Source organism: Zea mays, chromosome 5 (assembly GCF_902167145.1).
Source record: "Zea mays cultivar B73 chromosome 5, Zm-B73-REFERENCE-NAM-5.0, whole genome shotgun sequence".
Taxonomy (NCBI): domain Eukaryota; kingdom Viridiplantae; phylum Streptophyta; class Magnoliopsida; order Poales; family Poaceae; genus Zea; species Zea mays.
In genome coordinates, this window is record NC_050100.1 from 221,025,455 (window position 1) to 221,048,289 (window position 22,835).

The window sequence follows — 22,835 nt, forward strand, 5'->3', positions numbered from 1 at the left end:
GCCTTGTCCAGAAATGTTCCTTTCCGATGAACTTGACAATAGTTTGAGATCCAGGTCCTGTCTGTCTGCAACCATCTGATTACCTCATATGCTTAGCAGAAAAACTGGAAGGGGTAACTGGTAGTTACCCGTCGAATCGGTTGAATTTTACAAAACGAACATGATAGACATTCTGAACTCGCTCTAATTATAGTCAGTAGAGGTCAGAGAACAGGTGTTGAAGTACTGTATAGAAGAGATAGTGATGCCCCCCACCACACAGGCACACACAATCCTCCTCTGATCACAACACATCCGTCCCCAATACCTTGTCGGCAACCGATGCAGCTGGCAGTAGCAGAGCGTGGCATGGCAATGCCAGTGGTAGTAGCATGGTCGGTAGTAAGTAGTAACTGTGCAGTGTGTATGTAGTATTTTTCTTTCCAACTCAAAAGAACAACAAAAAAACATGTGAATTCTGTAAAATACGAAAAGACAAAAAAAAAAAAGAGCACCGACGGCTCGGTTACTCCCGAAAGTCGTTCTGAAAAATTCACATTGCATGATGTGGTGACGCACTGACGCTGACCATTTCGTTCGTAAAGATCACACTGGTCGCAGCAAAGCAGGACATTCGATCTGATTGACGCCGACGGCGCAGAGGTTTGCGCACATTTCCTGAGAAGTTCGGATGTTCTTATCGCCCGTTCCACTAGGGGTTAGTTCAATGTTGGAACCTCTAAAACTAATAGTTAGCTTTTAGAAATTAGTTGTTGAATTCCAAACACCATCATCCACAGCTAATTGTTAGCTATCTCACGGCTAACAATTAGTTCATTAGCTGATTAAATTCATCTAATAATTTATTAGCTGACTAACTATTAGCTCTACTGTACAAAAGTGCCTTATCTCGCTCGGTCCATATAGCTGCAATACATGTTGGGGCAGCGCATTTACGGAATTCGTTAGGGGTGAAATTTAGTTTAAATTTGAAAATATATACCTGTCGCCTCTACGGTTCTGCCTCAAAAGAAGTTTATGTACTAGCAGTCTAGCACTCGTCAATAGACACGCACCGACGTTCGCCTCACGCAGGGAGGGAGCGTATGTAACGCGCCTGTGGTCGGCAAAAAGCCAAGACGCGGACGCGAGCCCTGCAGGCCGGTCGGTCCGCCAGTGTGCCGTGTGCGCGTGGCCCGTCCACCTTTCACGGCTTGCCCCACGCGTGCTGGGGGAGCGGAGACACGGTGACCACGTGGGACGTGCGGAGCGAACGCGCTGCGCCCTCCGTGCCTTGCACCGGTGACCAAACCGCACCCCTCGTTGGGGCCGCCGGCGCCGTGTGGGTTCACCGATGTGCCGCGGCGGGGCGCATCTGAGCTCCAGAGCCAGGACTCTGGTCCACCGGCACGGCCTGTGCCCCGCCCCGGCCATGCACGTGCACCGACCGGCGTGGCTGCCCGAACGACAGAACGACCGGCCTTTGCCCAGTCAAAACATGATCAGATCCCGCACTTTGAAACCCATACACGTACATCATTTGTGTCTGTATTTTGTGAGATGCGACAATGGCCACAACCTAGAGACACTACTCCATCCGTGGCTCCGTTAGTTTTTATATGTTGTACTATGTTTATCTAAGTCAAACACCTAGATCACCGATTTCAAAAAATTAATGCACTTTCGCAGCCCGTTGTTAGCCTGTATAGTATTTTTTTTTTAAAAAAAAGGTGACGGTCAAAAGTGGGTACTGTTTTTACTAAAGTTTTGTGTAAAATTTATAACTGCTTTCAAAAGTGTCCTCGGGCCGGGCCCCCCCTCCTGTTCAGAGACAGTGACCCAAGGAACCCTGCAGTGTACTGTAGGAGTACATAGTACGCTCGGGCCAATTCGCAATTCCAATGACGCAGCCCTTTTTTCAGGAGATAGATCCTACTGCAGTGTACTGTAGATACGCTGACGCCGACGATGCGTCGCCGAGGCGAAACTTCCAAACAGTGGCAGGGCTACGCGACAGGCAGCCTAGGCTTCTGCTTCGTCCACCGCGCGCCATCGATGGGCTGCGCTGCGCCGGCCCGTCGTCACCCGTGTCCGTGTGGGGCACCTCGGTTCCCCTCTTCCCCCACGCCTTTTTGCTGCGCTGCTGCTCTATCTCTCTCTCTCCAATCAGCGGCGATGCATATGCATCCCGTAATGCCCGAGTTGGCGTTCTTTCATTCTTCGTTCTCCCCCCCCCCCCCCCCCCCCCCCCCCCCCCCCCCCCGACGCCGTTCCTTTCTTGCCTCCATAGGCACAGCACAGCCGCACAGCCAGACAATGTCCCCGGCGGCCTTGGAATGGCTCACGCGTCCACATGCCCTTCCTATGTGCCGTCCCTTTCGCAGTCCTACAAAATCTATCCAAAAGCGGCGGCGCCTCTCGCTCGCACTCCTCGCAAGCCCAAAAGAACCATACGGCTACTACGGGAGAGCAGAGCCAGAAACGAGAAAAAGGAAAGGCAGCCATGCGTGATCAGTTGTTGCAGTGCAGCGGTGTGCTTTGCCTGGCAGCCATCCGTTCTTTTACAGCAACAAGAACGATAAAGGAACAGAGCGAGCCATTCCCCAGACCAGTAGAACAGAACACACGCACAAACGGAGATGACTTGGATCACCAGTTCACCACCACCAGCTACTCCGCTTCCAGTCCAATGAGAGTGACTGGCATGTAGTATTGCAGAACGATGAAACGCAATGGTTTTAACTAACAACCCAGTTTATATGATGACTTGGAAGAACATGAACATTGAAAGGATGAAAGGGGGGAGAAAAAGAAGTGCTGAGACGACAGCAGCATTCAGCAACGATGGATGATGATGCGGTGATGATTGCTGTGGAGGAGGCCTCAATTACCAATTCCCATAATGGGCTAGCAATGTGGATGCAAGTGCCGCGTGCTATCAGGTGGTTGCACATGGAACATGGGACACCAATCAAGCTGCGCTTCATCCCCGCCTCGGCCATGGCACCGACCGACCGTGACCTATGCCTCCGCATTCCTCTTCCTTTCCTGCAAGGAGTTGGAGACAAACGGCGCCGACGATGACACTTCTGCGGCGGCGGCGTGGCTCTCGTCTTCTGCTGCTCTGCATCAACTCGATCCCTCTGCTGCTGCTTCAACGATCGGACAGGGAAATACAAGGCGGCGCCATAATCCGCGGAACGCCATGTGCGCGCCTTTCCGAGCTCCAGTACGCCGTCGGGGTATGCGGATGCGGGTCGTTGCGGCGAGGTGCGGTCAGCCCTGCGGGTTAGCGGCTTGTCCTGAGCCACTTGCATGCCTAGCTAGGATTAGGAGGAACGTCTCTAGGTACCGCATCTCATGGCCATCCACAACCAATCATGCAACCAACCATCCATCCACCCCAAAGGTCAGGCGACAAGGTGAGAGATCAATCCGCCCGCCGCCTTCAGTTGTACCACGACGGGAAGCAATCAATCAATCAAATCGGTCATGAATTGTGGATTTCGGCGAGCCATCATGACGGCGGGGCGGCCAGGGGCTGCGGCTGCGGCTGGGCCACGAACGGGTGCTGCAGCAGCCGCATCGCGGACGGACGGTTCACCGGGTTCTTCTGTAGGCAGAGGCTGATGAAGTTCTTGAAGTCCGGCGAGGCGTTGCACGGCGCCTGCGGCGAGTCGGAGTAGCAGATGGCGAACATGAGCGCGGCCCAGTCGCCCTGCTTCCCCAGGTTCTCGCCGAGCGGGAAGCGGCCCAGGTAGAACTCGAGGATGCTGAGGCCGAAGCTCCAGATGTCGCCGGCGTAGCCGTCGTAGGCGCCGTCGTTGAGGTCGGTGTTGATGCGCTCGGGGCTCATGTAGGCGATGGTGCCCACGGAGGAGTTGCAGGGGTCCATGGTCTGGTTCAGGATGCGGCCCACGCCGAAGTCGGCGATCTTGACGCGGCGCCCGGAGTCGATGAGCAGGTTGGAGGGCTTGATGTCGCGGTGCACGATGTGGCGGCGGTGGAGGTAGGCGATGCCCGACAGCACCTGGCGCGCCACGTGCGCCAGGAAGCGCTCGTCGGCGATGCGGTGGCTCTCGAGCGACCCCTGGTCCATGTACTCCAGCAGGATCTGGAGCTCCCCGGCCTGCTCGTACATGCCGTGGCAGCGCACCACGGCCGGGTGCTCGGCGGTGCGGAGGATGGCGATCTCGCGCGTGATCTGCCGCCGCACCGCGTCGTCGTGGTTGCCGTAGAGCACCTTGAGCGCGTAGGCGCGGCCCGTGGGGCGGTGGCGCACCATCCACACCGTCCCGCCGGCGCCGCTCCCGACGCGCCGCACGCGCTCCAGCTCGCACAGCGGCGGCGGGTTCGGCGGCGCGGCGCCGGCCGAGGTCGGCGGGGTGGGCGCGCCGAGCGACGCCGGCGCCGACAGCGACCCCGACGACGGCGCGGAGGACGGCGGCGGCGGGAGGGGCAGAGGCACGGCGAGGGAGGTCAGATCCCGCTGCGGCAGCGGCAGGGTGAGGTCCGGGCGCCGGCGCGACCGCCCCGGCGTGCCCGGCGGCTGCAGCGCACGCGAGTTCGGCGGCCCGCCCGGCCTCATCGTGCGCCGCTTCGCCTAGGTGCCGTTCGCGTGGCGCGCGCGACGGGAGAGACGGCGACGGGCGGGGGTCCGGACGGGGCGAGAAGGGAGGGCCCCTCGCGTGACGGTGCGCGTGCGCTGGTGGATTCGTGTGGCTGGTTCGCGTTGCGTTTTGTTTGGGCTTGCGGTGTGGGGTGGGAGGGAAGCGGAAGGAGAAGGAGAAGGTAGGGGCCGGGGCTGCGGCTGCGGGGCATGGATGTGGGTTCGAGAGGGACGAGTGTTTTTTATAGACGACGAGACGAGTGGCTGGCCGTGACGGGACGATTTTTCCTGGTTTTGCGCCAAAGTGGATGCTAGTTTCCGTTATGTCTGCGTAACTGTAATTGCCTATCTAGATTACTACTCGCAACTGACATATTTCTCTCTCTCTCTCTGCTGCTGCTCCATTCTTACTCTCTTCACTGATTAGCAAAAAGAAAAAAAAAAGAGGACGCAATGATACGTAGGAATATGATCGGAGAGAAAGGGTCGTCATGTCGAAATTAATTAATAGAGTCGCCAACAATAATCTATACCATGTAGTTGCGTTCGGTATACTAAACGGTTTCTACTATGCTGCCTACCAGTTCGAATGGTCAATCTATTGCTATTTTTCAGATCCTTGTCAGCGAGAGAAAGAAACGGTCCACACAGGAAGACGCGCCAGAATCGGAATCCAGAGGGAAAAAGGCATCTGAAAAATCTGTGGTCAGTGTAGACCGAATCCACCAACCAGCTTACTCGTATGTGTGTTTAAAAAAAAACTGAGCAAATAATCAAGAGGGGGCGGGAGTTAACTAAACCCACCACCAGTATCATATTCATAATCATATGATGGTTTCCGAATCCACCATGCTATTGCTAGCTACCGCACTAGTAAACTGATTTTTCAGCAAACTCCTCAAGTAACCCACGTACTAGCAGGACCAGGACAGGAGACAGCAAGGCTTGCCGCTCACGTCTGACGGGCAACAGGTTATAATAATAAAGTTTGCGCATCTCCGGCTGGTCCTTGGACCCCACGTCGCAGTGACGGCAGGCACAAGGAAATATTCTGAGGTTTCAGCGATTGTACGGCGGCGTGGGGGCAGCCGAGGCAAGTGAAGAGTCACGAGTTGATGCTGGTGCGGTGGCTCGGGATTCACCCAGACGGCGCGGTAGGATCCCTGTGGCAGTTTTCACGCTCGCCGACGCCCGCGTCGTGCCGTCGTCTGCCGTGGCATGGCCAGAAGGCCTCCGTGCATCGAGATTCACAGGGAAATAACTGCGATCACAAGCAGCACGTGGATTTTGCGCCGCCTCGGGATTTCCACGCGATTAGTTATCGAGAGAGAGAGCTAGAGAGAAGTGGTGTTTTTGTAAGCGCGTCCGTAATGACGGTCTCAAATAGCTAGCTGACGTGGAGTCGAGAAGTGTTTTTGTAATGGTGTCGGCAATAGCGGATCGTTGGAGTCACTCTCCAGTCAACTAATCCGCACTTGGCAGGTCTATAGAGATCGTCATAACCATGGTGTGTGTTTGATGAAATTCCTCCAACAATCCCACGGTGCAAGGGCATCGCATGTTCGTTGACGACGTAGTCCTTAACTCATAAGGGTTTGTTCGGTTAGAAGTAGATTGAGTGAGAATGGGGGGATTAAATTCCTTTCTAACCAAAATTGAATAGAAAGGGATTCAATCCCCCTCAATCCCCTCCGGTTTAAGGCTTGTTCGGTTACGTGTGGATTAAGGGGGATTGGAGGTGATTAAATCCCCTTCTATACAAATTTAAATAGGAGGGGATTTAACCCCCTTCAATCCCCCTTAAACTCCTTCAAAACGAACAAGCCCTTAGGTGAAACCGATTAACCGAACATACCCTAAAGGATGAAAGAGTCGCTAGCTGCCTCCCTTAAAGTTTGGTACAAACTTTGTGACGTGTTTCCCTCAAGACTATGAGGTTGTAAATTTGTACATTCCCGAATCCCTTTTTTCAGATGTATAAAAAGAAGATGAAGAAAAAATAAATACTGTAGACAATCCCTACAGTAAGCCCTTTTATTAAATAAACAGGATGGAAACCACCTAGTAGCTATTTGAAATGAAAGCAGCGGCGTACAGTACACAAGGCGAAGAAGTAGAGCGGTGCGCCGTGCGCACCTAGAAGAGAGGGCAGCGTGCGACGTACCGTGCCCATGGAATAAAAAAAGGATCAGCTTGGCGATGGCAAAGCCCAAACGCATGCTGCCACACCTACACCTACACCTACACCCCGTCCCTGACACGCGCTGTTCCTTTTCTCCTTCCGATTGCACATCGCCTCGCCTCGCCTCGGGGTTCGAGCGTGGCGCACACGGAGGACGGAGACGGAGTTCAACTGCGAGCAGCTAGGGCAGCACTGAAGCAGTGCCATTTTCACCCTACAGGTACATACAGGAAAGCAGAGCAGAGTCCGAGGAGCTGAGAGCCTCCCTCAAAACTGCTGACCGGTTCCGGCACTTGGATCAGGTCGCATCCCAGATCCAGAATGTTTTCTCTGATAGCAGTAGTATAGTAGTAAGTGGTGTAAAGCCGGCTCAATCTGTAGAGACACTGTAGAAGCATGAGAGCCAAGCGAAGGGAGCCGGTTCTTGGTTTGGTGGACAGGGCGGGGCACTGGTGGTGCTCGGTCAGATGACCCGATCAACTGTCTGTCCGCGTGTGTCAGTGTGTGTAAGAAACCGTTTGGTGCACTGACGGACAAGGGTTGAAGACCAGGGGTTGTCAACGCGAGCGTGAGCCGTGAGCTGGTGCCCCCCAGGTTTCTGTTAGAAAACTACTTGGCGTGGCGTTGTATGCCGAGCATCGTCGGCGTGACAGGGCGAACGCGTCAACGCTGGGCGGGCGCAGCCGCGGAAGGGGTCGTGGCGTGCCATGCATGCGACGCCGCGGACGGAACCACCAGTGAAGCTGCGGTGGGGATCGGATTCGGATCCCCCTGAGTCCCCGACTCATCCTGGCAGTGGATTGGTCTGGGACGACGGGGATGGGGTCCCTCCGTCCCTGCCATTCATTCATTCGCTCGCTGTCCCAGTCCCGCACTCCCGCCACCAGGGTGTCCGTTTGCCCTCTCCAGCCGGGCCCACGGGCCGTGGCGCCACATGTGTGTGTGTGTTTGTGTCACGGACCGGAGACGTTCGGTGCAGATGCAGGATCGGATCGCCATCCCATAATCACAGCCGAAAGAGCGCCAGCGCCACCCACCACGGCGGCTGATGGCGCGCGTGTTGGGGGGCTTCCAGTTCAGCCGCCCTTGAGCCTTTGTTTTTCTGGTTCCGGGAGGGAGGAGGAGGGCTCCCTGCAGTGCAGAGACCACGACTTTCTTCGCACACCCACCCACCACCACGGCGGCTGATGCCATGGCGCGCGTGTTGGGGGGGCTTCCAGTTCAGCCGCCCTTGAGCCTTTGTTTTTCTGGTTCCGGGAGGGAGGAGGAGGGCTCCCTGCAGTGCAGAGACCACGACTTTCTTCGTGTTTGCAGCACTGGCCACTGGAGCACCGCTACCAGCTGGTCACGCCATCAAGGTGCCTGCCTCCTGTCCTCTCCTGCTGCCCCACGAGAGACGACGGTGTGGATTTTTGCCGTGCGGATCCTTGTAATGCCTCCTCGCGTCCAGTTATTGTTAGCTGCTCTACAGTAGCGTATACTGTTTCCGACCAGCTGATTGGTTGGCATCACAATGCTTCGACGCTAGCAGGTATACTAGCTCTCGATAGAGAGACGGCGATGGGTAGATAGCGATCTGCCGCTCGCTTTTCAGGAGTCGATAAGATCAGATCTACCCACCACTCTCGTTGCCAGGGGAATGGCTTAGCTTGCTTTTCTAGTTATGTGTTTATATATATATATATATAGTTTATGTATTAAAAGCCCTGGGCTCCTAATAACTCGAGGAAGCCCTGGTCGCTTCGGTCTGGCTGAGCACATAACACGTGCGTGGTGGAGGCCCAGCTGGAAAAGCCCGAGCGCTAGCCCCATTCACCCCACAGGGTCACATTAGATCGCCAACCGCCCTCGTTCCCTCACACCAATCCAAACCCTAGCCGCCGCCAGCCTATCGCTCCCTCCCGGTGCTCGCCCAACAGCGCGCCGGCACAGCGCCCTCGCCCCCACAGTCGTGTCCACCGGCTTGTGGGCGTTCACCTCCTAGGCTATGGCGGTCTCGGACGTCGGCGCTATGTCAACCGCGCGGGGCGGCGGCTCCTCGATGCCTGTCCCTGGTTTCCTCCCACAGGGCGTTGGCCATTTTCCCATGGACTCCAGCTTTATTGAGTGCACCGCACGGCGTCCTGCTTCAGCAGTGGCGGAGTGATGGCTGTTAGCTCTGTCTTCGGTGTCAAGGCTGGTCAGACCATGAGTTCCTTGGAGGCGCTGTTGGATCACTAGAGGAAGGACGTCGTCAACAAGAAGGGCGAGCCAGAACTCTGCCAGGACGAGGTGTAGAGCTCGGGAGGCTGCTGCTGCTAGGGACTGCTCCTCCAAGGGAATCTTGGACTCCAAGATGATGAGAAGGCCCAGGTCAGCACTATTCTTGCATCCCGTTTCAGAAACTTGTCGATGGTGTCCTTGACGCCGCCATTATATCCATGCTGAGGTATTTCAATCTACCATATTGCTCTGAGTGTAGAATGTATCTCCCAAACAGGGGCCCCAAGAAAAAAAATTTGACCGGCCAACCGCCAAAAGGGATAGGAAAAAAAATATACATGCTGGAGCGAACTCGTGAGATCTAAGCATATCTACTAATGTCACTATATGGCTCTGCATATCTACGTCAATATTTCTTTTCTGAAGTAACTGAAATACATGGTGTTTAACATATTTGTTGTTAGCTGGTAGTCAACTTACAGTTTACTAACATTGGCTGGCTTTAAAAATTTATGTGATCCGAGGATCATCAGTTCGTTTTGAGAAATCTGTGTTGTTTAGGCGAGCAGGCACATATGGATCCCGTTGTTGATCTGTGTTTGTCCTGCCTAGTCTGGCGCAGAGTGTAGTATGTGATTAGCTTTTCCATTTCAGTTCAGTTCTTGCCAAATCTCAAGTGGTTTGGGGAACCAATGCTAAAGGCAAATCTCACACTGTTGTGTGGCCATGACTTTGGGGGCTTAGCTAGAGTTTATATTATTTGATTCCAGTCCATAAGCATGTTGCCTCAAAATTATATTTGGTAAATGGTCAAAGGAATCAAAAGTTCGGAATCTATAAATTACACTACCTCTATTCTCGAATATTTGTCGCCTGCTAGTTCATTTTTGTACTAAAATGCGACAAATAAAAAAGAACAGAGAGAGTGATCTGGTTCTAACAGTCAGTCCACATTATGTCAAGGAACTCACATCTGGCCTAGATAAGGGTGTTGAGTTGGATGGTTGAAAGTCGCCTAGAGGGGGGGTGAATAGGGCGAAACTGAAATTTTCAAATATAAACACAACTACAAGCCGGGTTAGCGTTAGAAATATAAATGAGTCCGCGAGAGAGGGAGCAAAACAAATCGCAAGCAAATGAAGAGTGTGACACGCGGATTTGTTTTACCGAGGTTCGGTTTTTGCAAACCTACTCCCCGTTGAGGAGGCCACAAAGGCCGGGTCTCTTTCAACCCTTCCCTCTCTCAATCGGTCCCTTGGACCGAGTGAGCTTCTCTTCTCAAATCACTTGGGAATCAAACTTCCCGCAAGGGCCACCACACAATTGGTGCCTCTTGCCTCAATTACAAGTGAGTGTTTGATCACAAAAAGGAATCAAGAAAGAAGGAAGCAATCCAAGCGCAAGAGCTCGAAAGAACACAAGCAAATCTCTCTCACTAGTCACTAGGGCGTTGTGTGGAATATGGAGAGGATTTGATCTCTTTGGTGTGTCTAGAATTGAATGCTAGAGCTCTTGTAGTAGTTGGGAAGTAGAGAACTTGGATGCAATGAATGGTGGGGTGGTTGGGGTATTTATAGCCCCAACCACCAAACTTGACCGTTGGCTGGGCAGTCTGTTCGATGGCGCACCGGACAGTCCGGTGCCCCCGCCACGTCACCAGTGCCGTTGGAAATCGACCGTTGGAGTTCTGACTTCTGGGCCCGCCTTGATGTCCGGTGGCGCACCGGACATGTACTGTAGAGTGTCCGGTGCGCCAGCATGGGCGTGCCTGATCTCTGCGCGCGCTGGCGCGCAATAAATGCGCCGCAGGTAGCCGTTGGCGCCTGAAGTAGCCGTTGCCCCGCAGATGCACCGGACAGTCCGGTGCACACCGGACAGTCCGGTGAATTATAGCGGAGCGGCTGGAGTGAAAACCCGAGGCTGGCGAGTTCCTGAGGACGACCTCCCTTGGAGCACCGGACACTGTCCGGTGTACACCGGACAGTCCGGTGAATTATAGCGGAGTGGCCTCTGGAAATTCCCGAAGGTGGCGAGTTCGAGTTGGAGTCCTCTGGTGCACCGGACATGTCCGGTGGTGCACCGGACACTGTCCGGTGGCACACCGGATAGTCCGGTGTGCCAGACCAGAGGTGCCTTCGGTTACCTCTTTGCTCTTTTGTTGAGCCCAACCCTTGGTCTTTTTATTGGCTAAGTGTGAACCTTTAGCACCTGTATAACTTATACACTAGAGCAAACTAGTTAGTCCAAAGATTTGTGTTGGGCAATTCAACCACCAAAATTATTTAGGAACTAGGTGTAAGCCTAATTCCCTTTCAATCTCCCCCTTTTTGGTGATTGATGCCAACACAAACCAAAGCAAATATAGAAGTGCATAATTTGAACTAGTTTGCATAATGTAAGTGCAAAGGTTGCTTGGAATTGAGCCAATATAACTACTTACAAGATATGCATGGATCGTTTCTTTCTTATTTAACATTTTGGACCACGCTTGCACCACATGTTTTGTTTTTGCAAACTCTTTTGTAAATCCTTTTCAAAGTTCTTTTGCAAATGGTCAAAGGTAAATGAATAGGATTTTGCAAAGCATTTACAAGATTTAAAATTTTCTCCCCCTGTTTCAAATGCTTTTCCTTTGACTAAACAAAACTCCCCCTAAAGGAGATCCTCCTCTTAGTGTTCAAGAGGGTTTTGATATATCATTTTTGAAATACTACTTTCTCCCCTTCTTGAACTTAATAAGATACTAATTGAAAAATATTCTTAGAAAACACTAAGTTTTTGAAATTGGTGGTGGTGCGGTCCTTTTGCTTTGGGCTCATACTCTCTCCCCCTTTGGCATGAATCGCCAAAAACGGAATTATTAGAGCCCTCGAAGTAATGTCTTCCTCTTTGGTCATAAACAAATGAGTTAAGATTATACCAAAGATGAAGTCCTTTTGTTCTCTCCCCCAAAGATGGAGAGTGGTTAATTTGTAACCGTAGTCCCGCAGGGTTTGCCTCATCCAAAGTAATTGCGCGCAACAATGACCTGCGGCAATGTACTCGGCTTCGGCGGTTGAAAGAGCGACCGAATTTTGCTTCTTTGAAGCCCAAGACACCAAGGATCTCCCCAAGAACTGGCAAGTCCCTGATGTGCTCTTCCTGTTAATCTTACACCCCGCCCAATCGGCATCCGAAAAACCAATTAAATCAAATGTGGATCCCCGAGGGTACCAAAGCCCAAACTTAGGAGTATAAGTCAAATATCTCAAGATTCGTTTTACGGCCGTAAGGTGGGATTCCTTAGGGTCGGATTGGAATCTTGCACACATGCAAACGGAAAGCATAATGTCCGGTCGAGAAGCACATAAATAGAGTAAGGAACCTATCATCGACCGGTATACCTTTTGATCCACGGACTTACCTCCCGTGTCGAGGTCGAGATGCCCATTGGTTCCCATGGGTGTCTTGATGGGCTTGGCATCCTTCATTCCAAACTTGCTTAGGATGTCTTGAGTATACTTGGTTTGGCTAATGAAGGTGCCCTCTTGGAGTTGCTTCACTTGAAATCCTAAGAAATACTTCAACTCCCCCATCATAGACATCTCGAATTTCTGTGTCATGATCCTACTAAATTCCTCACAAGTAGATTCGTTAGTAGACCCAAATATGATATCATCAACATAAATTTGGCATACAAACAAATCATTGTCAAGAGTTTTAGTGAATAGAGTAGGATCGGCCTTGCCGACTTTGAAGCCATTTGCAATAAGGAAATCTCTAAGGCATTCATACCATGCTCTTGGGGCTTGCTTGAGCCCATAAAGCGCCTTAGAGAGTTTATAGACATGGTTAGGGTACTTACTATCTTCAAAGCCGGGAGGTTGCTCAACATAGACCTCTTCCTTGATTGGTCCATTGAGGAAAGCACTTTTCACGTCCATTTGATAAAGCTTAAAGCCATGGTAAGTAGCATAGGCTAATAATATGCGAATTGACTCAAGCCTAGCTACGGGTGCATAGGTTTCACCGAAATCCAAACCTTCGACTTGGGAGTATCCTTTGGCCACAAGTCGAGCTTTGTTCCTTGTCACCACACCATGCTCATCTTGCTTGTTGCGGAAGACCCATTTGGTTCCTACAACATTTTGGTTAGGACGTGGAACTAAGTGCCATACCTCGTTCCTTATGAAATTGTTGAGCTCCTCTTGCATCGCCACCACCCAATCCGAATCTTGTAGTGCTTCCTCTACCCTGTGTGGCTCAATAGAGGAAACAAAAGAGTAATGCTCACAAAAATGTGCAACACGAGATCGAGTGGTTACCCCCTTATGAATGTCGCCGAGAATGGTGTCGACGGGGTGATCTCGTTGTATTGCTTGGTGGACTCTTGGGTGTGGCGGCCTTGGTTGTTCGTCCTCCTTGTCTTCATCATCTGCATCTCCCCCTTGATCGTTGCCGTCATCTTGAGGTGGCTCATCCTTTTGATCCTCTCCTTCATCAACTTGAGCCTCGTCCTCATCATGGGTTGGTGGAGATGCTTGCGTGGAGGAGGATGGTTGATCTTGTGCATTTGGAGGCTCCTTGGATTCCTTAGGACACACATCCCCAATGGACATGTTCCTTAGCGCGATGCACGGAGCCTCTTCAATACCTATCTCATCAAGATCAACTTGCTCTACTTGAGAGCCGTTAGTCTCATCAAACACAACGTCACATGAGACTTCAACTAGTCCAGTGGACTTGTTAAAGACTCTATATGCCCTTGTGTTTGAGTCATAACCGAGTAAAAAGCCTTCTACAGTCTTAGGAGCAAATTTAGATTTTCTACCTCTTTTAACAAGAATAAAACATTTGCTACCAAAGACTCTAAAATAAGAAATATTGGGCTTTTTACCGGTTAGGAGTTCATATGATGTCTTCTTGAGGATTCAGTGAAGATATAACCGGTTGATGGCGTAGCAAGCGGTGTTGACCGCCTCGGCCCAAAACCGATCCGAAGTCTTGTACTCATCAAGCATGGTCCTTGCCATGTCCAATAGAGTTCGATTCTTCCTCTCCACTACACCATTTTGTTGAGGGGTGTAGGGAGAAGAGAACTCATGCTTGATGCCCTCTTCCTCAAGAAAGCCTTCAATTTGAGAGTTCTTGAACTCTGTCCCGTTGTCGCTTCTTATTTTCTTGATCCTTAAGCCGAACTCATTTTGAGCCCGTCTTAAGAATCCCTTTAAGGTCTCTTGGGTTTGAGATTTTTCCTGTAAAAAGAATACCCAAGTGAAGCGAGAATAATCATCCACAATAACTAGACAGTACTTACTCCCGCCGATGCTTATGTAAGCAATCGGGCCGAATAGGTCCATGTGTAGGAGCTCCAGTGGCCTGTCGGTCGTCATGATGTTTTTGTGTGGATGATGAGCTCCAACTTGCTTCCCTGCCTGGCATGCGCTACAAATCCTGTCTTTCTCAAAATGAACATTTGTTAATCCTAAAATGTGTTCTCCCTTTAGAAGCTTATGAAGATTCTTCATTCCAACATGGGCTAGTCGGCGGTGCCAGAGCCAACCCATGTTAGTCTTAGCAATTAAGCAGGTGTCGAGTTCAGCTCTATCAAAATCTACTAAGTATAGCTGACCCTCTAACACTCCCTTAAATGCTATTGAATCATCACTTCTTCTAAAGACAGTGACACCTATATCAGTGAATAGACAGTTGTAGCCCATTTGACATAATTGAGAAACGGAAAGCAAATTGTAATCTAATGAATCAACAAGAAAAACATTGGAAATAGTATGATCAGGTGATATAGCAATTTTACCCAATCCTTTGACCAAACCTTGATTTCCATCCCCGAATGTGATGGCTCGTTGGGGATCTTGGTTTTTCTCATATGAGGAGAACATCTTTTTCTCCCCAGTCATGTGGTTTGTGCACCCGCTGTCGAGTATCCAACTTGAGCCCCCGGATGCATAAACCTACAAAACAATTTTAGTTCTTGACTTTAGGTACCCAAACGGTTTTGGGTCCTTTGGCATTAGACACAAGAACTTTGGGTACCCAAACACAAGTCTTGGAACCCTTGTGTTTGTCCCCAACAAACTTGGCAACTACTTTGCCGGATTTGTTAGTAAGCACATAAGAAGCATCAAAAGTTTTAAATGAAATGACATGATCATTTGATGCATTAGGAGTTTTCTTTCTAGGCAACTTGGCACGGGTTGGTTGCCTAGAGCTAGATGTCTCACCCTTATACATAAAGGCATGATTAGGGCCAGAGTGAGACTTCCTAGAATGAATTTTCCTAATTTTGCTCTCAGGATAGCCGGCAGGGTACAAAATGTAGCCCTCGTTATCCTGAGGCATGGGAGCCTTGCCCTTAACAAAGTTAGACAAGTTCTTAGGAGGGGCATTAATTTTGACATTGTCTCCCCTTTGGAAGCCAATGCCATCCTTAATGCCAGGGCGTCTCCCATTATAAAGCATGCTACGAGCAAATTTAAATTTCTCATTTTCTAAGTTGTGCTCGGCAATTTTAGCATCTAGTTTTGCTATATGATCATTTTGTTGTTTAATTAAAGCCATATGATCATTAATAGCATTAACATCAACATCTCTACATCTAGTACAAATAGATACATGCTCAACAATGGATGTAGAGGGTTTGCAAGAATTAAGTTCAACAATCTTAGCATGAAGAATATCATTTTTATCTCTAAGATCGGAAATTGTAACTTTGCAAACATCATAATCTTTAGCCTTAGTAATTAAATTCGTATTTTCTACTCTAAGGCTAGCAAGAGAAACATTCAATTCTTCAATCCTAGCAAGCAAATCATCATTATTATTTTTAGGATTGGAAGTTGAAACAATGCAAACATGAGAATCAACCTTAGCATTTAAACTAGCATTTTCATTCCTAAGGTTGTCAATCATCTCACGGCAAGTGCTTAGCTCACTAGATAATTTTTCACATTTTTCTACTTCTAGAGCATAAGCCTTTTTAACCTTAACATGTTTCTTGTTTTCTTTAATTAGACAATCCTCTTGGGAGTCCAAAAGGTCATCCTTTTCATGAATAGCACTAATCAATTCATTTAATTTTTCTTTTTGCTCCATGTTAAGATTGGCAAAGAGAACACGCAAATTATCCTCCTCATCACTATTATTATCATCACTAGAAGACTCATATTTAGTGGATGAGTTAGATTTAACCTTCTTCCGTTTGCCGTCCTTTGCCATGAGGCACTTATGGCCGACGTTGGGGAAGAGAAGTCCCTTGGTGACGGCGATGTTGGCGGCGTCCTCGTCGTCGGAGGAGTCGCTTGAGCTTTCGTCGGAATCCCACTCCCGACAAACATGGGCATCGCCGCCCTTCTTCTTGTAGTACTTCTTTTTCTCCTTTCTTCTCCCCTTCTTGTCGTCGCCTCGGTCACTGTCACTTGATATAGGACATTTAGCAATAAAATGACCGGGCTTACCACATTTGTAGCAAACCTTCTTGGAGCGGGACTTGTAGTCTTTCCCCCTCCTTTGTTTGAGGATTTGGCGGAAGCTCTTGATGACGAACGTCATCTCCTCATTGTCAAGCTTGGAGGCGTCGATTGGTTGTCTACTTGGTGTAGACTCCTCCTTCTTTTCTTCCGTCGCCTTGAATTCGACGGGTTGAGCTTCGGATGTAGATGGATCATCAAGCTCGTTGATCTTCCTCGAGCCTTCGATCATGCACTCAAAACTTACAAAATGCCCGATTACTTCCTCGGGGGTCATTTTAGTATATCTAGGATTACCACGAATTAATTGAACTTGAGTGGGATTAAGGAAAATGAGAGATCTTAGAATAACCTTAACCATTTCGTGGTCGTCCCACTTGACGCTCCCGAGGTTGCGCACTGGGTTCACCAAAGTCTTGAGCCGGTTGTACATGTGTTGTGGCTCTTCCCCTTTGCGAAGTCGGAACCGACCGAGCTCCCCCTCGATCGTTTCCCGCTTGGTGATCTTTGTGAGCTCATCTCCCTCGTGCGCGGTTTTGAGCACATCCCAAACCTCCTTTGCACTCTTCAACCCTTGAACTTTGTTATACTCCTCTCTACTTAAAGAGGCGAGGAGTATTGTTGTCGCTTGAGAGTTGAAGTGCTCGATTTGGGCCACCTCATCCTCATCATAATTCTTGTCCCCTACGGATGGTACCTGTGCACCAAACTCAACAACATCCCATATACTTTTGTGGAGTGAGGTTAGATGAAATCGCATTAAATCACTCCACCTAGCATAATCTTCACCATCAAAAGTTGGTGGTTTGCCTAATGGGACGGAAAGTAAAGGTGCATGTTTAGAAATGCGAGGATAGTGTAGGGGGATCTTACTAAACTTCTTACGCTCTTGACGTTTAGAAGTTACGGAGGGTGCATCGGAGTCGGAGGTTGATGTTGATGAAGTGTCGGTCTCGTAGTAGACCACCTTCCTCATCCTCTTTTGCTTGTCCCCACTCCGACGCGGCTTGTGGGAAGAAGATTTTTCCTTCTTCTCTTTGTGGTGAGAAGAAGATTTCTTCTCCTTCCCTTTGTTGGAGGAGATCTTCTTCTTCTCCTTCCTCTTGGTGCGGGACTCTTCCGATGAAGTGCTCCCATGGCTTGTAGTGGGCTTTTCGCCGGTCTCCATCTCCTTCTTGGCGTGATTTCCCGACATCACTTCGAGCGGTTAGGCTCTAATGAAGCACCGGGCTTTGATACCAATTGAAAGTCGCCTAGAGGGGGGGGTGAATAGGGCGAAACTGAAATTTTCAAATATAAACACAACTACAAGCCGGGTTAGCGTTAGAAATATAAACGAGTCCGCGAGAGAGGGAGCAAAACAAATCGCAAGCAAATGAAGAGTGTGACACGCGGATTTGTTTTACCGAGGTTCGGTTTTTGCAAACCTACTCCCCGTTGAGGAGGCCACAAAGGTCGGGTCTCTTTCAACCCTTCCCTCTCTCAATCGGTCCCTTGGACCGAGTGAGCTTCTCTTCTCAAATCACTTGGGAATCAAACTTCCCGCAAGGGCCACCACACAATTGGTGCCTCTTGCCTCAATTACAAGTGAGTGTTTGATCACAAAAAGGAATCAAGAAAGAAGGAAGCAATCCAAGCGCAAGAGCTCGAAAGAACACAAGCAAATCTCTCTCACTAGTCACTAGGGCGTTGTGTGGAATATGGAGAGGATTTGATCTCTTTGGTGTGTCTAGAATTGAATGCTAGAGCTCTTGTAGTAGTTGGGAAGTAGAGAACTTGGATGCAATGAATGGTGGGGTGGTTGGGGTATTTATAGCCCCAACCACCAAACTTGACCGTTGGCTGGGCAGTCTGTTCGATGGCGCACCGGACAGTCCGGTGCCCCCGCCACGTCACCAGTGCCGTTGGAAATCGACCGTTGGAGTTTTGACTTCTGGGCCCGCCTTGATGTCCGGTGGCGCACCGGACATGTACTGTAGAGTGTCCGGTGCGCCAGCATGGGCGTGCCTGATCTCTGCGCGCGCTGGCGCGCAATAAATGCGCCGCAGGTAGCCGTTGGCGCCTGAAGTAGCCGTTGCCCCGCAGATGCACCGGACAGTCCGGTGCACACCGGACAGTCCGGTGAATTATAGCGGAGCGGCTGGAGTGAAAACCCAAGGCTGGCGAGTTCCTGAGGACGACCTCCCTTGGAGCACCGGACACTGTCCGGTGTACACCGGACAGTCCGGTGAATTATAGCGGAGTGGCCTCTGGAAATTCCCGAAGGTGGCGAGTTCGAGTTGGAGTCCTCTGGTGCACCGGACATGTCCGGTGGTGCACCGGACACTGTCCGGTGGCACACCGGACAGTCCGGTGTGCCAGACCAGAGGTGCCTTCGGTTACCTCTTTGCTCTTTTGTTGAGCCCAACCCTTGGTCTTTTTATTGGCTAAGTGTGAACCTTTAGCACCTGTATAACTTATACACTAGAGCAAACTAGTTAGTCCAAAGATTTGTGTTGGGCAATTCAACCACCAAAATTATTTAGGAACTAGGTGTAAGCCTAATTCCCTTTCAATGGTGTCCTTCGCGCAAAGCCTATAGAAATTGGAATTGTAAATGGCATGGATGTTTATGAATGGGATCCTTCAACAGATAAGTACATCAGCGTGAAATTGGAATCGTAAATGGCATGCTGTAATTCTGCAAAATAATGTTGACTACCTTTTCTACATTTATCCTTTTTGTGCTCATCGATCACATTCTCAATAGGTATGTTGGCAATATCCATCTTCAAGTGACGGACGCAGTACTGCAGGAATTCTTCCAAAGCAGTGGTCCAGTAGAAGGGTGCAAGCTCATCAGAAAAGAAAAGGTGGATCTTTCTTTATTTTAATTAAAAAATGTCTATAGATAGCTTGTAACCGATAAATCCATACCCCACCTGTCCCTAGCACCTACTCGCCCACTCACCTGTAAAATTGTGGCTGCCTTTTCAGATTGCTCTTTGCATCTGATTTTTGGCTTTGCTTTCCCCGTATGTCTCAAGTCTAGTTACCATTTATGGCTTTCGCACCTGTAAACATTTATGGTTGCTTTTGTTGATTCATACTAGCATCTATGCTAATTTTTAATGCACGACCTTAATGCTACTTTTAGGTGTATTTATGATCAATCACCATGTATTTTACGCTCTTCGGTTCTTTATGTCAAAAAATGGGTTTTTACGCTGATTTATATGTGTGCCTATGCTGCAACACATACAATTCTAACTAAATATGCATAAAGCAGCGCGCCAGCACCTCATATTTTATTCTCATTGTTTCTACTTCGTTAATTCATTGACCCATGTCTCTGTCTTAGTATATTCTGGAGACAGATCCCCACGTCTAGAGTTACAAGAAGACCAAGCTTGGCTGTGGCTGCTGCTGTGTTGCCTCCTCTTGTTGGACCGAAGAGAGGGAGGGGAGAAGCAGCTGGCGTGCAGACTTCTACTCAGGTGGAAGTACCGGCTAGGATGACAAGATCTCGCTCAATAGATATATGCATTATCATTTCAAGTCTATATTGAGTGACATGGCACTTCCTAATTTTTGCTAAAAATTGTTTGTCGTGCATGTATCCACATTCAGATAAGTGAAATAATGGTACTTCATTTGGTATTGCAGGTGGTCTTTTATTCTCTATGGGGATTCTAGGATACATCTTCTCCAGAAGCACCATAAGTCTTGTCTTGGGCATTACACCAGGGCTAGCCACTCTGCTACTTGGCACTCTCAGTCTGAAGTTCTGGAGGAGCGGCAGATCCATCTTCCTGCTTATCTTGGCTCAGGCAGGTAGAATGAATTTTAAGCAACTAGTTATATGGGACCTGGAAGTCTTTTTATGTCTTCTAGTGTACATCACTATGCACTTATTTCTATCTCAAGAATTGCTGCTATGATTAGTCAGCGGTTAGTGACACTTGTTTTTTCCCCACTATTGCTTTTTTAGAGGTGATGCTGATGTGCAAGCATCTTCACCTTGAGTTCTGCCTTGCCAGAATGAATCAAGTTTATTTTCCCATCCTGCTCCATTTGAGGTAGCCCAATCGTATGTCCTCACATCAACTTTCACCTGCCTTAAGCCTTTAGGTTCATTTGTCTTATATATACCATGGTAAACCACACCATGAACATGCCATAAATAAGTAACAAGAGTGTATAGCAACTCAACACACACAGGAAGTCAGGATCCTTCACGTACACCTTTCATGTTCTTGCAACCTTGATTCTACATGCTTTAGGTAGTCTAGAATATCAGATTGTTGTATATATTTAACACCTTCTGTACCATCAAATTCAGAAATGCACTCAAGAAAAGGCTTTTCAAAACTCTTAGAATGTATTCCAAGAGCAGTGCACATATTTAGAAGCTAATTATGTAATTTCTTATATGTTGCTTTGAGACAAATTGAACAGGGATTTGTTTGGCTTCCAAATGGTTTGTTGGTCCTAAAATAGTCAGAATCACATGACATCTGTGCTATAGGTAATCTGATCTTCTAACTCAAGTTTGCATTCAGTTTAGACTTTAGGTTATGTTAGTCATAACAAACTTGAAAAGACATATTAACAAGGAAAGATCATATTAACAGTTCATGTTACATTTGCAGATATGGACCTCGGTGGTTTTCTCCACATTAGGAAAGCTGGAAGAGCCTTTTGAACTCATTTTTTTTTGCTAACAGTGGTGTTATGGTGAAACAGAGTTTTGTGTGTATGTACCAACAGCTAAAATGTAAACACGACATTATCATAATTGAGTACAGGAATAATTATCTCTTATATCTTATTGCAAAATCTGAAACAGTTCTCCTGTAGATGGTTAGCTTGCATTTTACGCTACAATTACCTCAGATCACTTGTTGTATCTTACACCAATTTACGAAATTTATTGATGTGTTTTATGACAACCTCATGCGCTGAGAGATACATTCGGTCTACATTCGTTATTATGAAACAGATGGACGATTTACATTAAAATTTATACTCATTTACGTTGTTTTGGTTCACGATTTACGCTGAAATCCATTCGAGCCAGAACCCGCGCTCAATCGGCCGCACGCGATTTTCACGCCATAATTCAGGCCTTATTTGTTGTTACGAAACAGGTATACGATTTACGCTAAATTATGTACTCATTTACGCTGTTTTAGCTCACGTTTTACGCTAAAATCTATTTGAGCCAAAACCCGCGCACGATCGGACGCACGTGAATATTACGCCGTAATTTCGGGACCCATTTACGGTTACGAAACAGATACACGATTTACGCTAAATTTCGTACTCATTTACGCTATTTTGGTTCATGTTTTACGCTAAAATTTGTCCGAGTCAGAACCCGATCACGATGGGACGCGCGAGATTTTTGCGCCGTAATTTTCGGGCCGCATTCGACGTTTTAAAACAGATCTACGATTTACGCTAAAATTCGTAATCATTTACGCTCTTTTTGTTCACGTTTTACGCTAAAATCTGTCCAAGTCAGAACCCGTGCCCGATGGGACGCACGCTGGTACGGAACGTGGCTATACCTGGCTAGGGCTTCCTGGTACTAATGGAAGCCCAGGGCTTCCATTACCATCGCCCTATATATATATATATATATATATATATATATATATATATATATATATATATATATATATATATATATATATATATATATATATATATATATATATATATATATATATTCGACGTCAAGAACTCTGTCGCATGCTTGTTAGTTTCCTCGTATTACGTTTAGTTTAAGAACTCTATTTTTCTAAAAGGATTTCTAGTTTTTTAAAGAAAAATAATTAATTCCACTTGAGAAAATAAAAATCCTTTCTGAAAAATGGGGGTTTCCAACGAAATCCCCCCGCCCCCTTCTTTTAATGAAGTCCCCGCCAGAGCTGAAAACTGTGCATATATAGGCAGCTGATAAGCGGCAGTTTTATATGCACCGTTGTCGTTAGAAAAAAAAGAAAAGGGTCGCTTTCCTCACCGGCTCGGAATAAACGAACAGTAAAAAAGGTCACGATTCCAGAACACGGGCGGCTGTCATCGTTCGTACGTCATGGCCTCGACGACGCGCACACACCTCACAGCATTGATAATCATCTTCTCGTCAAATATGTACGTACTCCACAGTCATTTCATGATAAGACACTTTTAGTGCACCACTCCGTTTATCTTATTTATGTATTTTTGTTCTCAGATCAATGCAAAACACATACTTTTACTCTACAGTCTACGGCGAACTCGAAATAGAGAGATGGAGACCGTTGCCACTTGCCAGGCGGTGCACGCAACCGTCGCGGTCTCCGGAGCACCAAGCTAGTAGTCTAGTACTACACGACGACACCGGACCGCCTACCCTACCCATCAACCTCGC

The 22,835-nt window shown here is 48.5% G+C and overlaps 1 protein-coding gene and 1 long non-coding RNA gene across 3 annotated transcripts; one reads left to right on the forward strand and one right to left on the reverse strand.

The window, feature by feature from the left end:
* Window positions 1–2,776: 2,776 nt before the first annotated feature.
* Window positions 2,777–4,788, reverse strand: LOC100281486 (MKK4 - putative MAPKK). The gene is given in 1 exon segment (NM_001254919.2): window positions 2,777–4,788. A coding segment is annotated over 1 exon segment (1,071 nt). The 5' UTR covers window positions 4,568–4,788; the 3' UTR covers window positions 2,777–3,496.
* A 14,553-nt stretch (window positions 4,789–19,341) lies between these two features.
* LOC103627836 (uncharacterized) lies at window positions 19,342–21,366 on the forward strand. Of its 2 annotated transcripts, XR_002262095.3 has the most exons (5): window positions 19,342–19,914; window positions 20,084–20,251; window positions 20,409–20,496; window positions 20,876–20,945; window positions 21,070–21,366. It is a non-coding gene; the product is annotated as an uncharacterized lncRNA (long non-coding RNA). The 2 variants fall into 2 exon arrangements; XR_002262094.3 differs by lacking the exons at window positions 19,342–19,914; window positions 20,084–20,251 and having other exon boundaries at window positions 20,285–20,496.
* Window positions 21,367–22,835: the final 1,469 nt, after the last annotated feature.